At 39.2% G+C, this 20,455-nt stretch overlaps 1 protein-coding gene across 1 annotated transcript in view; it reads right to left on the bottom strand.

Annotated features, from left to right (window-relative positions):
• Positions 1-20,064, bottom strand: part of LOC128746384 (homeobox protein unc-4-like) — an 80,153-nt gene extending 60,089 nt beyond the window's left edge. The window contains exons 1-2 of the mRNA XM_053843439.1: positions 19,752-20,064; positions 19,390-19,670 (exon numbers count right to left, since the gene is read on the bottom strand). Of these exons, the coding sequence (XP_053699414.1) occupies positions 19,390-19,670; positions 19,752-20,064 (594 nt within the window). The remainder of the gene's footprint in view (positions 1-19,389; positions 19,671-19,751) is intronic.
• Positions 20,065-20,455: the final 391 nt, after the last annotated feature.

Here is a 20,455-nt window from a genome sequence, read left to right as displayed (position 1 = left end):
TACCAGACTGGACTTTTTGTATTTTTGTGACGTCTTCTTTTCTTTAACGATATGTTCTGTATCATTACTTCTAATAAAATTTTATAGAATGTGTCTACAGCAACTTCGACATTTTCTTCATTCTTGAGAATAAGTTGCCAATTAACACAGTTTAATCTACGTCTAATGTTTTCATAGTTTGCCTTTTCGTATTCAAAAACTTCTTCGAACTCGCAATCGTTGGGTCTATGGTATTTGTGTATAAATAAATAATATTCAATTGCTGTGTGAAACGCCTCATTTTTCCATAGTGGATTTAATGATTCAGTCACACAGAAGTCTTCATAAATGTTCGTAAGCAAAAAATCTAGATAGCAATTTTGTTGGTTTGTCGAAAATAAACTGCAGTGTTTCATTCTCCCCAACGATTGGGAGTAAGATGCATTCATTTTCAGAGTCTGGAATGAAGTCAGCATGGCGTTGATTGAAGTCTCCATAAATGTGAACTTTAACCTCGGGAGGCAGTTGTGATAGAATGTGTTCGGCAATTTGGAAAAATGCTTCGTAAGTTGTTTTATGAGCTTGGTCTGGAGGAAAATACACTGAGGCGAATACATGTGTTTCTCCTGCTAAATGTGATTTTACCCAGACATGCTCGAATTCTTTAAATTTTGTTGTCGTTATAATTTCGGAATTGAAATTAGACGACAAAGCAATGAGGACTCCGCCACCCGACTTCTTTTGAGACTCAAGAAAATTTCTGTCGTCTCTGAATACGTTAAAGGCACTTCCAAAAATTTCTTCACTTTTTACGCTTTCATTCCAGCTTGTCTCAGTTGCCAGAATAACAGAAAAGGATGAGCTATGTAAATTTTTATAAAGTTCCTTCATTTTGGCTGGACTTTTCACGCGATTGAAATTTTGACAATAAATCAAAATTTCAGTCACATTCTGTTTTAGTGAAGAAATTGACGGAAGAGGGTCGGTTGAAAATTAGTTACCTCTTTCTCATCGAAAGGAGTCGTTACTTCCGAAAATTCTGGTTGGTGCTTCGGACCGGATGGCTGTTCAACAGGCTTTGTCTAAAGACAGCAAACCACTTAAGTTAGTAAGTAAACATGGTGAGGAATCGCAACAGGTTTTGACGGAGGACTACGTCCTTAATTTCTATATTGGGGTGCACTTTAGAAAAACGAAAAGGGAACATCTAACGAAAGGTGGTTATAGTTTGACGCTTATAACCAGGGAAGGCAAAATCACTTTGACACAATTGTCAATTGTCAATGAGACTGTAGCATCTCAGTCACGCAGAATTTGAAAAAGTTATGTATCGGACGATTGAATAACTAGTTATTACCTACAACTTTTCTGAATAAAGTATCGCTGTATCTTTTCTATTTGTGGTGCTACAATGCTAGTACCTCTTTAGTGACTAAGTGAACGTTCATTTAGTCACTAATGAGTTACTAGCATTGTAGCACCGTAACTACAAAAGATACAAGAAAACTTTATTTAGCAAAATTGTAGATAATAACTAATTCTATAAATAATAAAACTTAGTCAAATTTTGCTTGGCTGAGACGGTACTGTCAAATGAATGTGAATTGAGTCAAAGTGATCGTGCAATCCCTGCTTCCCTCCAGTCCCGTCTCGACCTAACAAAATTTCATAGGATAGCTATAAACTTAGACCAATTCAATGTCGGTGTTAGGAAAGTGTCCCAGAAAAAGTGACAAGTCTCTTCTTTCCAGCAAGACTTCGTAGGACCACGACAAACCTAGTCCAACTTGATGTCCTGAAAGTGAACGGTTATAAAATAGTTTGCGACCAACCTTATTCGCCCGATTGTATTCATATACTAAAAGTATTGAACTGATTACTGATGTCTTAGGTATATGAAAAAGGGATTGTGGGAATATTCATGCATGTGACGTGATGCAGCAATTTTTCAAGTCTGATCCGAAAACAAAGTTTACTCAAAGAGGCACAAAAGCCCAGTATCTTTTACATCGATATACAATAAAAATATATAGTACAAAATAAGTAAAAAAACTAAACTTGAATCAGTAAATTTAAAATTGCACAAAAAAGTAGCTAAAAGTCCATGCTATTTCCGCGACGATTGTTCTCCAAAGCCATACGTCGAACTGGCTCGTGAAGTCCATAGTTAGTGCGGTGCGAATTGACGCATAGGAACTGTCGGTTCCATTGAGGCCGAAGAGGACAGTATAACTGAAGCTGCGACAGAACAGCAGGACAGTCAAGAACACCCAACAGTAGCTTATGAGCGTCTTAGCAGACAAAGTTCTTCATAAGGCGGAAGAGCATTAGGGGTTCTCCAGGTTATATATCAACTATCTGTAAGGAAATTGACGAAAGTGAACCAGTGGTCAGAGGTGCCATAAACCGCACCGCAGACCAAAAGACTCATTCTTAAACAACACAACACTCGCCATGCGGTGTGTGTTCGCCCACAAATTCCCTTCAGTGTCTCTTTTACTAAACACGCTCTTTCGTGTTTTACGCGCACCAAGAAAAGGCAGTCGCAAACGCAGTGTGATAAATTTGCTGCGTGCCCTACCACACCAAGAGCCGCACTCTGCGCGGCTGGATTGTACACCCTGCGCTGGGTCAGTTGAAGTGGTGTGATTGAAAAAAACATTTTTACTGTTGCGTCGCCTGATCCGTACTAACTTAACATAGACCATATTAGTTGTTGCAGTGCAGTGCAGTGCAGCGTGTATTTTCACTTTTAAAGGGCAGAAAATTTGTAAATACAAAACAATTTTTTTGCGTTAATTCCGCACGGAGTGTGGCAAACGGCAGCACCAAGTGCTGTTTGGATGATCACTCACTGGGCGATTTTCACCGAGTGCTGTCGTTCGCTCCCACTCCGCTTTCGCTCGTACGCTGTGTGCATATTAGCTGTAGAGGTGTGTTGTCGAATCGCTCTGTGCGACAAGGCATAATATTGGAACATTGGACGCATAGTGTGAGCGAATGACAGCCCTGCCAGTGGTAAATAATAACCCAGATTATTTATTTATTTTTGACGTAGGACTACGTCTTACGGCAAGTTTTGAGATAGGGTGTCATTCCAAAAAATCGAAAAATGCGAGCGTCACGAAAAATGAAAGGTTTTGAGCGCTAATAGCTCACCGGTTTTCCGATCGATTTTCAATATTCTTACACCAATCGATCGGAAAATCTTCTAAGAATTGACCCAAAAGAAGATAAGTATGGATTCTTGATGTTGAACTATTGAAAAATTGAAAATAATGAACCTATGTTTTACCAGAATTCTCGCTTCGTGATTGGTTGGAAGATTCTTTACGATGATCTAAACCTATACCAATTTGATATCTGTGCTTGGGAAGTAAGCCAAAGCAAGTGACCAAGTTTCCTCATTTCAACAAGATTTCTTAACACCGCGGTTAAACCTAGACCATTTTGATGTCCTTGCTTGGGAAGTACGCCAGAGAGAGTATCAAAGCCCCCTCGTACCAACAGATTTCTTACGAACGCGATTAAACCTAGTCCAATTTGATGTCTGTGTTAGTGAAGTGTGCCCGAAAAAATGACACAAGTTCGTTGTCCCAACAGATCGCAAATTCTTTACTGCGAGACGATTAAACTTCGGCGAACTTGATATCTGTGTTGGAAAAATGTGCCACAGCTGTAGTGTTCGGTTATAATACGACTCTGTATGAATACGCATGCTTGCCGTTTCATTAGAAGTGTAGTGAAAAGATGTGCTGTTGATAAAATAGGATTGAATTGGTAAAATCCCTTCGACGTGGGAAACCATGGATAATAAAAACTACAAGGTATACAGCCCTAAGGGTTGTACGAAAGGGTGACTTAGGACTATATCAGATCATCAGATCAAAGACTAATGTAAACTGCATTTCTAGCATATGTATGTTTATAAGAATCTGTGAGTGCCATTCTTTAAGTGAATGTTTAAAAGATAAGAGCGAAATAGTCAGATTCAATTCTTCATTTAATGCATGGTGGCTTTGAAAATACGTGGACGGGCGTTCAACGCCTGCAACATTTGAGCATTGGCGGAATTAGTGCACATTTATAGGGGGGGGGGCTATAATTCCCGGCATTTTTTTTGACCATTTTTTTGGTCGGCCTGGTCTATCTTTCGGGGGGGGGGGGCTGAATCTCTCTTAGCCCCCCCCCCCTTAGTTCCACCAATACCTTTGAGCCATAGAAATTTCTTTTTTAAAAATCTCTTGTGTGCATCATAACGGTTGAAATGGTAATGAATGACCAATTTCCAAGGGGTCGGACACTCAGCACATTGTGCCGTACTCCAGAGATATCAAGCGGCACACCTCCGGTTCAATTTTACATATGCAATGGGAGCACTGCCAGTTGTCAAAATCAAGTAGCTGGCAGGCAGCCATGTTTTCGATGCCAACATGTTAGCGTTAGCGTAAACGAGATATTATATATTCGCCACTCTTCACACAACTTCAGCTGTCAGTGGGGCCCACGACTCCTGAGCCCGCAGTGATGTTAGCTCTTGTCAACGCAAAGCAAATAGCAGTTCGGCACTTTCGGTACAGCATCGGTACAGCATCAGCACAGTTCGGCTCATTTCAAGTCGCCTAACATAAAAACGGCTGTGCCGAGTGACCGACCCCTTGCCAATTTCTGTTTTATTTGTATGTGAGTCCTTATCCCCCTACCACAGGGGTGAGTGGTCTCAAACCACCATAAAATAAATAAATTCAAAATAAATTCATGCCTCCAAGACCCCCACATGCCAAATTTGGTGCCATTTGCTTGATTAGTTCTCGAGTTATGAAGAAATATATGCTTAATTTGTATGGGATCTCCCCTTCTTAAAGAAAGCAATGGTTCTAATCCACCATAGAAAAATCCCCCCCCCCCTGTTAAAAGACGGATGGGTCTCATTATACCATAGAAAAATTCCTGCCTTCTAAAAGCCCCACATGCCAAATATGGTTCCATTTGCTTGATTAGTTCTAGATTTATGAGGAAATTTTAATTTCGTTTGTATGGGAGCCCCCCCTCTTAGAAGAAGAAGGGGTCTCAGTACATCTTAGGAAAACATCTTACCTCCGAAAACCCCCACATTCCAATTTTGGTTCCTTTTGCTTGATTAGTTCTCGAGTTAAGAAGAAATTTGTATATTATTTGTATTTGTATGTTCCCCTCCTAAAGAGGAAAGGAGTCTCAATTTACCATAGAAAAAATACTTGCCTTCTGAAACCCCTACATTCCAAATTTGGTTCCATTTGGTTGATTAGTTCTCGAGTTTTGAGGAAATTTATGTTTTATTTGTATAGGAGCCCCCCCCCCTCTTACGCTCCCCTAAAAATTGCTCTTACCCCACTAAAAAATTGCTGGTCATTTTATCTATCCAACGACATACAAATTGTTCAGTTTCGTTCAGTAGTTTAGTAGTTATTAGCATTTGAAATCTTTCATTCAAACGTTACACTTCTATTTTCGTTTTCACAAAGTGCTACCCAGTCCCAGTATAGTAAACAAAGACGTAGTCCTACGTCAAAACAATCATTAATTTCAGTAAGGTAGCAGGAAAGCAATAGTTTGTGTTCTTGATTTTGTTAAATTGTTTTCAAATGCACAATCTTTTGAGAATTGAACGTATGCAATGTTACTACTTTGATAAATGTTACATACAACGCATGTAGCATTTAACCGAGTACGCAAAAGTTATCCATTTCATTTGTAGTCAATAAGAATGAATCTTACACTATCCTGTTGAGCGCAAGTTCATGTCCCACACTCCGGAACATCCGGTATGGGTTCTACCGGAATTGAAAATTGGCCGTTTTAAATTCTGTTCAGTAATATGACAAATGGGGTATCAAACCAAAGGATTTTTCAACGCAAGTTCTTGGGTGGACTTTAGGATGCATTTTGAGCCGATCTGGACATTCCGGAACATCCGGTATCGGTTCTACCGGAGCTCAAAATTGGCCGTTTTGAGAGAATTCAAAACGGCCAATTTTCAGTTCCGGTAGAACCGATACCGGATGTTTCGGAGTGTGGAACATTAACTTGCGCTCTACAGGATAATGTAACATTCATTATTATTGACCACAAATGAAATGGATAACTTTTGGGCACTCTGTTAAGCAGATTTATAGTATTATTTCACATGCTACTTATGACGTAAAAAAAAATCCCACTGCGATCTGGAATATCTCCGGGAAAATGGAACCAAAATTTATTACCTTATTTTTTCATTAAAGGCCAATCTATTGTGATTCTTTTAAGACTGATTGCATACAAATCAAATGAAAATAAGTGGAGATAGAGCCAAAAGTGTAACTGCAAGTACCATCATTTTTGATGTCGGGAACGTAAAGGTTAAAGCCAAAACACGTTCATCGTAAATATGACGTGCCATTCGAATGTCCTTCTCTTTTAACATGAATGGTAACAGGCACGTAAGTTAGTGGCGTCGATTCACTATCTTTTGCTTCGAGAATATTTAACTATTTACTTTCACACCTTACCGCTTGTTACATAGCAGAAAATATGGCACATACGCAAAAATTACTGTTTTATTTGTATGAGAGTCCTTATCCTCCTAGCACAGGGGTGAGGGGTCTCAAACCATCATAAAATAAATTCATGCCTCCAAACACCCCCACATGCCAAATTTGGTTCCATTTGCTCGATTAGTTCTCGAGTTATGAGGGAATTAGTATGTTATTTGCAATGGAGCCCCCCTCCTATAGAGGGAAGGGGTCATAATCCACCATAGAAAAAATTCTTGTCTTCTGAAACCTCCACATGCTAAATTTGGTTCCATTTGCTTAATAAGTTCTCGAGTTATGAGTTTGTATGGGAGCCCCCCCCCCCTCTTAGAAGGGGAAGGGGTCTCAGTACACCATAGAAAAAAATCCTGCCTTCTGAAACCTCCACATGCCAAATTTGGTTCTATTTGCTTGATTAGTTCTCGAGTTTTGAGGAAATTTGTGTTTCATTTGAATAAGAGCCCCCCTCTTACGCCCTCCTTAAAATTGCTCTCTTGAAATTGCTTCCCCATAAAATTGCTGGTCATTTTATCTATCCAACGACATATAAATTGTTCAGTTTCATGCAGTAGTTATTACAATTTGAAATCTTTCATTCAAACGTTACACTTCTATTTTCGTTTTTACAAAGTGCTACCCAGTCCTAGTATAGTAAACAAAGACGTAGTCCTACGTCAAAACTGTGATTGTGGCCTGATGAAACTCTTGGTGAACCTACGAACTCTAAGAAACGGAAATAACAGATATACGAAGCTCGAGCATTTAGGAAATTTGAACTTGCCTTCTGATATCAAATTTATAGGAATGTTTCAGTGCATTTATTACAATACAGTAAATTAAAAATTTACGTGACAAACTTTTGCAAAATGTCAAGCTTTGTCGAATTGAGTTTTTTTCGGTGAAAATAAAAACTATGATGCTTTCAGCGGACGTTTCGACTTACTATCCTTCAGTCATTGACTACGCATTAAACATCTATTCTCACTTCTCACATTGTTCTATAACTATAACAGTTAGTAATAGTTATAGTGGACGACGCAGTGAGAATAGATGTTTAAAGCGTAGTCAATGACTGAAGGATAGTAAGTCGAAACGTCCGCTGAAAGCATCATAGCTTTTATTTTCACCGAAAAAATCAACTAAAGTTATACATAAAATTCACGGTGACGAAATCTAACAATATTTGTTGAATTGAACCGGCATACGTGGTCCAACGTGAGGCCCTAGTTAGTGAACCTAGGCACAGACCTTCATACTTTTCGTGATTTTTACCAGCACTTATTACTTCAACGTTGCGTAGTCCTACGTAAAACATGCGGTGTCTTGAAAACAACTTTCCACTTTTTGTTTCTCGAGACTGGGGCAAAACTGTAAAAATATTAAAACATCAGAGGGCAAACTAACATCAGCAATACACTTAGGTAGGTGATTTGTTTACGACACTGTCGAAGCAAAGCACGATATGTTTGTTAACGTTAGTTACGGTACAACTAGACAACGAACGAGTGGAGTTTGGTGAGAAATCAGACAAACTGCTATACTTTTCGAGAAAAAAATATTAAAATCACATCATAGTCAGAATCACCCCCACCTACCCTACAACCAAGAGTGTCGCCAAGGATACAAAAATTAGTAGGAGAATTCTGGATAAAATTCCCAGTTGGGGAAAAACGCGCCACTGCAATATTATACGCATATCTATACACTTTTCAACAGTAATTATGGTGCTATTCGCTTCTATTTCTCATTATTAACTCGTGTGTATCATAAAAGTTTCCTGTATTACATAAATCATACAAAAAATGAAAAATTTATTACAGTAGCGCGTTTTGTTCCGACATGGCATTTTAGCACCTGTTCCCCTACATGTTGCATAGATGCAGCGAAAAATAAGCGCGAAATCTAAACTCACTGTTGCCGATGGTACGCACAAATTCACTTCTCGAACTAACAGACCTAAATTAAATACGCATTCTGCACGCAGTTACATAAGTGCGTCAACGGTTCACTGGCTACACTAGCTGCAGAGCATGCGACATGACATAGGTTCGAATCCCTGCCCAGACGCGGGGAAGCATTTTTTTTATTTTTTAAATTTGCTATTCATGCGATTTTTGCTTTGTTTTTCTGAATTTTCCCAGAACCCGGCAGTTCTGGGAAAAGCGAGAGTTTTCCTCAGTACTGGCGATATATGCAGGACTTAGGTCACTTGTACGTAGATTGCTCCGGTTTAAGGAATTTACCAAACAATAAATTTTCCTGAAAGTTGGCCCACTAGTAGGTGAACATTCGCTCGTACTCAGAATTTTCCCAGAACCCGGCAGTTCTGGGCAAAGCAAGAGTTTTCTGCGCGATTAAATGCGCAAGCAACTTGCATGCAAGCTGCTTGCGCAAAACTTGCTTGCGCATTTAACCGGGGTCTCGAGCGCTGCGGTGTGGCCATGTTGCGAAACACAAGTTCTGGAGTCTTCGGAAATACGCTATTTTGAAAGTTGAGTTTCGGCAGTATGTATGTGGTGCCTTCTTTTTCAACACCTCGCTATACCTCATTGGTGTTGCATCCCGGTAGAACGAATGTGACGACTTTATCTAAAGCTAGCAGTGCATTTTCTTTTGACGTAGGACTACGTCTTTGTTTACTATACTGGACTGGGTAGCACTTTGTAAAAACGAGAAATAGAAGTGTAACGTTTGAATGAAATATTTCAAACGCTAATAGCTACTATACTACTGAACGAAACATAACAGTTAATATGTCGTTGGATAGATAAAATGTCCAGCAATTTTATAGTAACATACTAATAATAATTTTTTATACGCTAAATAGTGAAAATGTGTGTAAAGATTCAAGGTCGAATTTTTCCATACATTTCCCTTGTTATCGCCTAGCTTCACAGGCACGGACGACAATTAGATACACCAAAGGATTTGGATCCAAATGATAACCTTGAGACCACTTTGTAAGCCACACCCCTTTTCCAATCCAATCGGCAACATCGATGGCTATTGACGGCAACACCGGTCCCAAAGACAAGCGGAATCAGAGGGCAATGGCCAACGTGAATCCCACACGATGCACTTAACATTACATTTTGCATTATCCCCATCGCAGACATGCGAAATTGTTCGATAGCTTGCTCAATCAGTGTCGGACAATCATTTAAGCAGCAGCAGCCGATATGGTTTCCTCCACCACCTACACTAGCTTACAAGCAGCAGCGGCAGTGCCAGTGACTGTAAAATGGTACTCTTGGTTCGCCGTCTGCTCATTCATCGCACAATCGCACTGACGGACGGTCAGTACAGTATTTACCATCGACGGCTATTGGTGGTGAAAGCAACGGCATTTGGCGGCAAACACCAGCGATCGGAGCCAACAACGATAGCAATCGGGAGGTAACAACGATGGCATTTTGGCGGCTATTGGAGGCAAATCCAAGGACCTTTGTGGCATCTAATGTCATTTTCGATGACACTTCGAGGCACCCAATGGCATTTTGGCGGTTATTTTCGCAAACTAACAGCAAATGGAAACGGATTGACTGACGGGCAGCAAATTGAGCAGCAGGCCGTTGTGGTCTTAAACAGTTCTTATAAGAACTATAGTAATTGAAGAATGAAAAGATTTTTCTACACTTTTCTAAATGGTTAACGTTCCAACGTTCCATGGAAAATGCTTGCTCATTCAACGTCGGATAATCATTCGAGCAGCAGCAGCAATTGATCTGGTTTCCCCCACCACACTAGCTTACAAGCAGCAGCGGCAGTGCCAGTGACTATAAAATGGTACTCTTGGTTCGCCGTCTGCTCATTCATCGCACAATCGCACTGACGGACGGTCAGTATTTACCATCGACGGCTATTGGTGGCGAAAGCAACGGCATTTGGCGGCAAACACCAGCGATCGGAGCCAACAACGATAGCAATCGGGAGGTAACAACGATAGCATTTTGGCGGCTATTGGAGGCAAATCCAAGGACCTTTGCGGCATCTAATAACATTTTCGATGACACTTCGACGCACCCAATGACATTTTGGCGGTTATTTTCGCAAGTTATGTTTTTCCTGGAGCATTAAATGAGCATTAAATGATGGTCGTACTTGGGTAGCTCTATCTGCACCGGAAGTGCCATTTCCGAACTTTGTCCTGCTAACTTTATCTAAAGCTAGCAGTACATTTTCTTTTTCGCTCAATTTTTCATGGAAAATGACGTCCAAAGTTACCAAAGTTATGTTTTTCCTGGAGCATTAAATGAGCATTAAATGATGGTCGTACTTGGATAGCTCTATCTGCACCGGAAGTGCCATTTCCGAACTTTGTCCTGCTAACTTCATCTAAAGCTAGCAGTACATTTTCTTTTTTGCTCAATTTTTCATGGAAAATGACGTCCAAAGTTATCAAAGTTATGTTTTTCCTGGAGCATTAAATGAGCATTAAATGATGGTCGTACTTGGGTAGCTCTATCTGCACCGGAAGTGCCATTTCCGAACTTTGTGCTGCTAACTTTATCTAAAGCTAGCAGTACATTTTCTTTTTCGCTCAATTTTTCATGGAAAATGACGTCCAAAGTTACCAAAGTTATGTTTTTCCTGGAGCATTAAATGAGCATTAAATGATGGTCGTACTTGGATAGCTCTATCTGCACCGGAAGTGCCATTTCCGAACTTTGTCCTGCTAACTTCATCTAAAGCTAGCAGTACATTTTCTTTTTTGCTCAATTTTTCATGGAAAATGACGTCCAAAGTTATCAAAGTTATGTTTTTCCTGGAGCATTAAATGAGCATTAAATGATGGTCGTACTTGGGTAGCTCTATCTGCACCGGAAGTGCCATTTCCGAACTTTGTGCTGCTAACTTTATCTAAAGCTAGCAGTACATTTTCTTTTTCGCTCAATTTTTCATGGAAAATGACGTCCAAAGTTATCGAAGTTATGTTTTTCCTGGAGCATTAAATGAGCATTAAATGATGGTCGTACTTGGGTAGCTCTATCTGCACCGGAAGTGCCATTTCCGAACTTTGTCCTGCTAACTTTATCTAAAGCTAGCAGTACATTTTCTTTTTTGCTTAATTTTTCATGGAAAATGACGTCCAAAGTTATCGAAGTTATGTTTTTCCTGGAGCATTAAATGAGCATTAAATGATGGTCGTACTTGGGTAGCTCTATCTGCACCGGAAGTGCCATTTCCGAACTTTGTGCTGCTAACTTTATCTAAAGCTAGCAGTACATTTTCTTTTTCGCTCAATTTTTCATGGAAAATGACGTCCAAAGTTATCGAAGTTATGTTTTTCCTGGAGCATTAAATGAGCATTAAATGATGGTCGTACTTGGGTAGCTCTATCTGCACCGGAAGTGCCATTTCCGAACTTTGGGCGAGCGTTGTCTGCACTAATCGATTAATTCAACTATTCGTACTAGTGGTATTCGATTAGAAATATTCGTATACTTTTTTGACGTAGAACTACGTCTTACGGCAAGTTTTGAAATAGGGTGTCATTCCAAAAAATCGAAAAATGCGAGCGTCACGAAAAATGAAAGGTTTTGAGCGCTAATAGCTCAGCGGTTTTCCAATCGATTTTCAATATTCTTACACCAATCGATTGGAAAATCTTCTAAGAATTGACCCAAATAAAGGAAAGTGTGGATTCTTGATGTTGAACTATTGAAAAATTGAAAGTAATGAACCTATGTTTTACCAGAATTCTCGCTTCGTGATTGGTTGTTGGAAGTGATGTCATCAAAGTAGAAACGCGTTTTCACGCTTCGGCTTATAATTCAGTCAATTTTTAATAGATTTCCAAAATATTGACACCAATTGTTCGGGAAATCGATTGAAAATATTGAAAATATAGAAAACTATTGATTTTGTTTTTGAAAATGAATTTGAAAAATTGTTGTTTTTGAATTGATTTTGAAAATTTGAATTATTTTCATATGTTTGCCTTCCCTCGTCAGTGGTTCCCTAACACGGATGACAGAAATATATACGATATAAGCTATGGGTTAAGCTTCCTTATGATTGTATTTAATTTACGCCCTATAGAATCCGATCGAAAATTGTTGAGCTTCAGCTGTTGCTGCTTCCCACGGATAAGGCAACGAAGACATGCAAATTCACCAAGCGAGGTGTTGGAGCTGGAGCACTCAATGATCGCTGCCGTGATGGAATATCTGGCAACAGGAGTTCTGGAATTGGGAGAACAAATGCTGCTCGCGACAACGAAACGATCAGAATTATCGTCACTTGCAGCTGGCCATCCGCAACAACGAAGAGTTGAACAAATTGCTGTCCCGTGTCACCGCTGCTATGAGAAGTGTCTTTTCGAACATTCAAACTGTTTTGTTGCTGCCCAAGAAGACGGAAAAGAAGACTTAAATTTCCAGCATATCACGTTGAAAAACCGTTCTTTTAAGAACGAAACATTTGTTCATGAAGATTTGAGGAATTTTCACTCACAGATTTAAATTCTTTTTAACTTAGATTGATCTGATTATTCGCTTCTTTGCAATAATTTTAACCGATCACCTCGCGCTGCTGTTCGCTTGTTGCTGCTGGATGCTGGTTGCAGCCAACAAATAAGTAGCTCCAAGTAAATGTGTTCGGTCAAGCGTCAAAATAAATTAAATTAGATTTAATCAAATGAAAGAGTTTTAGTAACATCTTTTGCATCTTAGCAACACAAATTTATCCATACAGTAATAATACGTAGCGTAATTTTTCTTTGGCAGCAAAAGGCGAACAGTTCACTGGTAGCTTTGCTCTTTTGTTCAGACTGAAATTGAAATGCTCTATTTTTTATTTCACGTAGATGATAGAATGAAGAACTAAGAAAAATGGGCGTTGCTTGTCGCTTGCTCTGGTACATAATACGTGGTAAGCCGGCGAACAGCATTATTCAAACGCTAGCTAAGCTAGTGCCAACATCGTTTGCCAGGCAAACGGAAGTCACGTACGACTCGTACACGTGTTCATTGGCGGCTGACCGTGTGTTGGAGCTGAAGCACTCATTTCGCTGCCGTGATGGACTATTTGGCGACAGGAGTTCTGGAATTGGGAGGACATATGCTGTTCGCGACAACGAAACGATCAGAATTATCGTCACTTGCAGCTGGCCATCCGCAACAACGAAGAGTTGAACAAATTGCTGTCCCGTGTCACCGCTGCTAAGAGAAGTGTCTTTTCGAACATTCAAACTGTTTTGTTGCTGCCCAAGAAGACGGAAAAGAAGGCTAAAATTTCCAGCATATCACGTTGAAAAACCGTTCTTTAAAGAACGAAACATTTGTTTATGAAGATTTGAGGAATTTTCACTCACAGATTTAAATTCTATTTAACTTAGATTGATCTGATTATTCGCTTCTTTGCAATAATTTTAACCGATCACCTCGCGCTGCTGTTCGCTTGTTGCTGCTGGACGCTGGTTGCAGCCAACAAATATACTAGCTCCAAGTAAATGTGTTCGGTCAAGCGTCAAAATAAATGAAATTGGATTTAATCAAATGAAAGAGTTTTAGTAACATCTTTTGCATCTTAGCAACACAAATTTATCCATACAGTAATAATACGTAGCGTAATTTTTCTTTGGCAGCAAAAGGCGAACGGTTCACTGGTAGCTTTGCTCTTTTGTTCAGACTGAAATTGAAATGCTCTATTTTTTATTTCACGTAGATGATAGAATGAAGAACCAAGAAAAATGGGCGTTGCTTGTCGCTTGCTCTGGTACATAATACGTGGTAAGCCGGCGAACAGCATTATTCAAACGCTAGCTAAGCTAGTGCCAACAACGGGAGTCACGTTCGACTCGTGCACGTGTTCATCGGCGGCTGACCGTGTGTTGGAGCTGAAGTTCCATTTCGCTGCCGTGATGGAATATCTGGCAACAGGAGTTCTGGAATTGGAACGACATATGCTGCTCGCGACAATAAAACGACCAGAAGCATGAAGCATCCCGCGTCACTTGCAGCTGGCCACTTGGAGTGGTATTTCATCGTGATTCAGGACCATACACGAACGGTTTCGTTGATCTCATAGCTGCTGAGGCTTTCCGGTTGGTCCGTTGCAACAAGCCGTGCCTGGTTAGCGGTTATCGGTACTCCAATTTACCGAACACAGAATTACGTTTAATGCGTTAGTGCAAGTTTATTGCAATCAGGAGTTATGATATTCAAACAATCGGTTCTTTTAAGGGCCACACAACGATTGAAGAGCTTATTATATTTTCTTGCCCAGTTAATACCATAATTAACACAGTCAACGAGGGAAAAGTTGAATTTTTCGCCATTGCGGACGACCAACCAATGACGGTAATAAGTTTTCTGGTCACAGGTGACATTTTCTGCGACTTCCAATACGTCTGCAGGTTGTAAATGCTTTATCCGTGTCCTTTTGTAAGCCGCAGAAAAGTTGCGCAAAATTTTCAACTTTTTGACCGATTACCAAAGGAAAAGCACTATTCAACGTAGAAACATATCATACAAATTTATTTACTGTTTGGTTTAGTTACTAACTTGGTTTCGTTTTAATAAAATAGATTCAATCAATTCATGGATATAACTCCAAAATCGGTTGAGGATTGAATGTATACAATGTTTCTACTTTGATGACCGTTACGGATGTAGCTTGTATACATAGTATAATCAATATATATAGAATGCCAGTGTCGCTGGTGTGTCATGGATATTTTGGTGGCAAACATGTTGCTGGTTCGTGTCTTGGATACGGGAACTACATTGTCAAATTGCCCAATAGAAAATTTTCCTGCCGACGAAATACCCCAAAACGACCAAATCGGGTGATTTATCCTACGTGATTTACGGAAAAGCAGAAGGATTTTTTATTGGGTTGCCTTTTTAGTTTGACAATCAGATTCCCGTTTTGAATCGATCACTCACACATATGCGCATACAGTGTAAATACGTAATTGTCAAATGTGTGATGTTTACCACGAGCACTGCAGCGACACTGGCATTCTATATATATTGATTCTACTGTATACATGAAGAATCGTACCCAAGTAACCACGAAGCTTTATATCAATTCAATTGTAATACTTTATAGTGCGCTACAAAACATGTCATATAATGTATTATTTTCCTACATGTACAATAAATGCAGTAATAAAATGGAAAAGGGCCCCACTATTGTCAAATTAAAGCTGCATTATAATAGCAATTGCTAAAGCACCATTATGGCATGTATTAAACATCGCTTCGCCTGCATTATCGACATATCGTTATTTTTAGCTGGTTTGCGAAAAAAATATAAAAACATCAATTCGGCCGGCGCGTCAAAAGACAAAAATAAATATATTTTCATATTTATTCTTTAAATCCGCAGATTCTAGCAGCTTCTCAGGCTATACGTTACTCGAAGATTTACGATGAATTGTTTTGTTTTACATTTCAAATGTTACCTTTCATGAGACTCGAACCTGGGTGAGTATATCCCTGCATCGTTCATTTGCTGGCGCCTTTGATATCTCAACCACAGCTGTTATAGATGAGTGAGGTTGTAATTAGTCGTACTTAAACCATCGTTCGAAGTTCGTTTTAGAATTGAATTGGATGAAAAGAGATAGCGGCTGTTAGGTGAAACAGAGCATGAGTAGTGGCCGTAAATAAGCAAAAACGAAGTCAGGTATACACATTTTATTAACGGTTACGGTACGTTTTAAAGATTTGTCCAAAAGCTTATTAGCCACATATTGTAACATTATATACGCAAATAGTGCTTTTAATAATGCTAATTTACGGTAATGCTTAAACGCATTAGCGATGTTTATATAAGTGTTATAACCATGCGAAATGCTGATATGCCGCTGTCTGGTATTAGCGATGCCGAGCAACAGCCAATATGGGGTTATGCGTTAATGCTTGCGGTTACTTGGGTATTATATACATGGATACATCCTACTATCGCTACAAAGAGACTTACGTGGTCCTACGTCACCTATGCGGTCGTGTCTTGTGCGCAACCCCTCTGATTTTTATTAATTCGATTAATCGAACGATTATGAACGATTAGCGGCCATTATTCGGGGATTATTCGTATTCATATTACTTCCTTTGAACTATTCGAATAATTCAACTACTCGTGCTGGCAGTATTCGATTAAAAATTCGATCACTAGAAGCATTCCGCCTCTGCTTGTTTTTATTGAATAGTATCCCATCATCCCATAGAAAGCATCGGGTTTCCTCTCTGCGACAACACAATTTTAACGACAGGTGCACTTTCTTCGTTGTTGAAACCAGCAACATCGGATGAATTGCCGGATGCACTCATTTTTCACAGGATAACTACCAACTACCGTGCGGAAAGCAAACCGTGTTCAACAACAATGGACACAACTGTTGGATTTGCTATGTGCGGTCAACAAAGATGGACACGGCGAGATATTGAATGAAATATTTCGGCCGCTTTAGTAATAGGGTAATAAACTTGTAGTAAGAATAAGATTACAATTATAATATAAGCATATATCTACGAAAGATAATTTTTATACTGGTTTTTACTTCATATTTCTTGATTATAAATACATCTTCATTATAAAGTGCGAGACGTATTTACCGTGTTAGTAGCAAATGTTTCCTAGATGATTCAGGGCGAGACGGCCGCAGGCCGCGAGTGTGCGCCGGTGACCCGCCGTCGGAAGCGCCGGCCACTGCGGGGGGGCAGCCCCCCCACAGAAACCACTACTGTTTAGGTGCATGCATTTTCCTAGGTTTACTGTCTATTAGGGATTATCCCTTAGTTAAGTCCGAACGAGCGGCAGCGAGTAAGGATAGCATGTACCCAATGTTTGCGCAGGTTGAAGGCTATGAATATTTTCGGTCGAATATGACATTCGGCCATTCTTGTTTTGGCCATTTGTGATTCGGCCATTAGTGATTCGGCCTTTTGTGATTCGGCCATTCGTGATTCGGCCATTTGATATATTATGCCATTCGTTATTTCGGCCATTCGTGATTCGGCCATTTGTGTTTCGGCCATTCGTAGGTAATCCATTTTTCCCATTTTTTATGTTTGACGTTTTACCGTTACGCAACAGGCGTTACGTTATATGCATTTGTAAATCTCCAAGCACTAATGTAGCCGGATATTTCGCCAAAACCGGCTTTTTAATAGCGTTTTATAAGCATATAGATCAGTGCTGCACGATATGGTGTGCACCATAGGCTAATAAAAAGTTAGATTTCTGCTTCATTAAGTGCTCACTGGCTACTTGGGCAGCATTTCGCTCCGCAGAAAGTGCTGGCAGTTTTTGTACACTAATGACAAATCGTTGGCTTTAGTTTCCGCGTATCTCTTAGTGAGAATTTCTAGTTCGAACTGGCTGCATTTGCCCGCTTAGGCGCGTCCGGCAAAAATCGAACAACAATCTGCCAGATATTCTGCCGGATTTCTGGCCGCCGTCACCCGTGAAAACTAGCAGACATGACACATCCGATTCGGGCAGAAACTTCGCCTTACGGTTTTTCTGTCGGATTTCTGCCAGAGGTATCGAATAAAAACCGGCTTTGTACCGATTCAGCTTTCCCTCCTTTTTTGGAGGGTAGCAGCAACGGATTGTAGCAGCAAGAACCGTGCAATAAACAGGTTAACAATTAAACCTGCTTTATCATGTTCTATATTATTCTGATGAACCACTTTTCTCTTGCCTCAAAATGTCACATTTGACATAAAAAGAATCGAGCGAAAAATGAAGACAGGTTCTGTTCGATTTCTGCCAGGCATCCGACTTTTTCGTAAGCGAGTGACGTTGGATTTTTTCCTATCCGCGAATCTCTCTCAGCTCATAACTACAATTTTCAACCGATTGTTATCATTTACCCCCTGATTTCTTTGTTTTTTATCGGCCCTTAAGGCCTACGGAAAACAAAATTTTTAAAATGCATTAATCTTGTCTAAAATCTTTGATAAAGATGAAATTATTCCAAAAAATGCGTTCTTTTTTGTTTTGTCGTTATTTAGCAAATTGACAAATAAGTTTATAAAAAAGTGAAGTTAAACTGATCGATAGCAAATTTTCTCACCTTTAATATGAAAAAAAAAGTTTAAAATTTATGTACTGCAGCCGGAGATATTTGTATTTATGTAGTATAATCAATATATATAGAATGCCAGTGTCGCTGCAGTGCGCGTGGCAAACATCATACATATTCAGATAATGTATTTACATTATACTTGCATATGTGTGTGTGCCTGAGATTCAGCAAAAAGGGAATCTTATTGTCAAACTTTGACAAACAGTTTAAAATTTCGAATATGGCTGCCAAGTAATGTGATTGTAAACTTCGCTTGCTTCAAATTTCTGAAAAAATCGGTGCAAAAAGACTCAGTTGAGGGATTCAATTCATCCGGATGAAAAGAAAATGAGCGTTTAAAAACATTTCACTAGCATGAAAACACAGCGATGAGCGCACTGATGACAGCACCAACCAGCACAAATAAAGAACAGATAAATAACAATAAGCAACTTTGACAATGAAGTTCCCGATTCACAGACTTGATACAGATTGTTAGCATCATGTTTACCACAATGAGTCCTGTAGAAAAACAGCGACACTGGCATTCTATATATATTGATTTTACTATTTATGTACATGTAAGCTTTTTTGTTTAAGCAAGATTTCAACTTTTGCGTGTATCTCAAAAACTGTTCTACTTTCTTTGTTTCTGATCTCATTTTCGGATTCAGCAGCCAATTTTACATGAAAAATCACCTTCAGCTTACTGAGTTCATTAACGCTGTTAGCAATTATAATTGTTTTGTTTATTACGAGGTTCATTGCGCAGTTGAAACCTCCCTTTCATACAATTTTGCTTCAGATTATTCAAATTTTAGAAAGAATACATACCTCTACCCTCTCTTCTTTTAAATCAACTTTCACGGCCAATTTCTCTCGCAGTAGTACATCAGGATAATGTGTTTTATCGAAAGTAGCTTCTAGTTGTTCCAGCTGTTCTTCAGTAAAAATTGTACGATGTCTCCTTTTTCGTTTTATGTGAGTATCCGAATTTAAAAAAGGATATCGTGAACGAAAACCGCCATCACATGTGACTAGTCCAACAGGTGATTGAAGTTGTGCAGAAAACAGGTCATGCTGCATATATCCATGACAGGAAGAAGGATATGTAACTGTGAAATGTGATGAAAAATCGCTTATTAAAATCGTGTTTGAAGTAGTAAGAATATATTTTTGTAAGAATCCATACTCACTTCCTAATATGTTAGAAGAGAGCAAAGGCATTTCTATCGAACTTGAATTATGGAGGGTGTTTATTCCAGAATAGTGAAAATAATTTGTTGGACTATTTTGTATGTTCTCAGGCCTATTATTTGATGGTTGAGTTTCAATTGTCGATAAAATTTTATCATTAAATGATTGTTTTGGAATTTGCGAGTTAAGCCCTAAAATGCTTTCAATTGTAAATACTGATACAAATGGAGACTTTTCCTTTGCAACTGTTGTATGTTCCTCCGATTCGATTTTGACATTTTTGTTTTCCTTCGTGCGTTCGTTGACGAACATTTTAGAATAACTCTGATCACGCAACGCCGTTGAAAACACTTATTCGAACCGCAATGTGTATTTCATACTACGAATCAACTCCTTATTATACAGTAAAATTTTTAAAAAAACATACAGGTTTAGTTTAGTCAGCGCGAAATCTGTGATTGAAACAATAAGTTTAATATTATATATTTAACATTACCGCTCACTGATAGAAAATCAACATGGCTTTGACGTTTGTATGAGAAAGCGGTTGGATTAAAAGCCAATCCAAAGAAACTGCACCTGTTATATACGTTAATAACTGAGGAATATTTATTTTTACATTTGTTGAGATACCGCCATCCACCCCGGATGTCACCCCGACATTGTGGGGGTGAGATTGTGCCAAAAACCAAAAATGTTTATT

This window comes from Sabethes cyaneus, chromosome 1, assembly GCF_943734655.1.
Source record: "Sabethes cyaneus chromosome 1, idSabCyanKW18_F2, whole genome shotgun sequence".
NCBI lineage: Eukaryota > Metazoa > Arthropoda > Insecta > Diptera > Culicidae > Sabethes > Sabethes cyaneus.
This window is presented reverse-complemented; position numbering and strand designations above follow the sequence as displayed.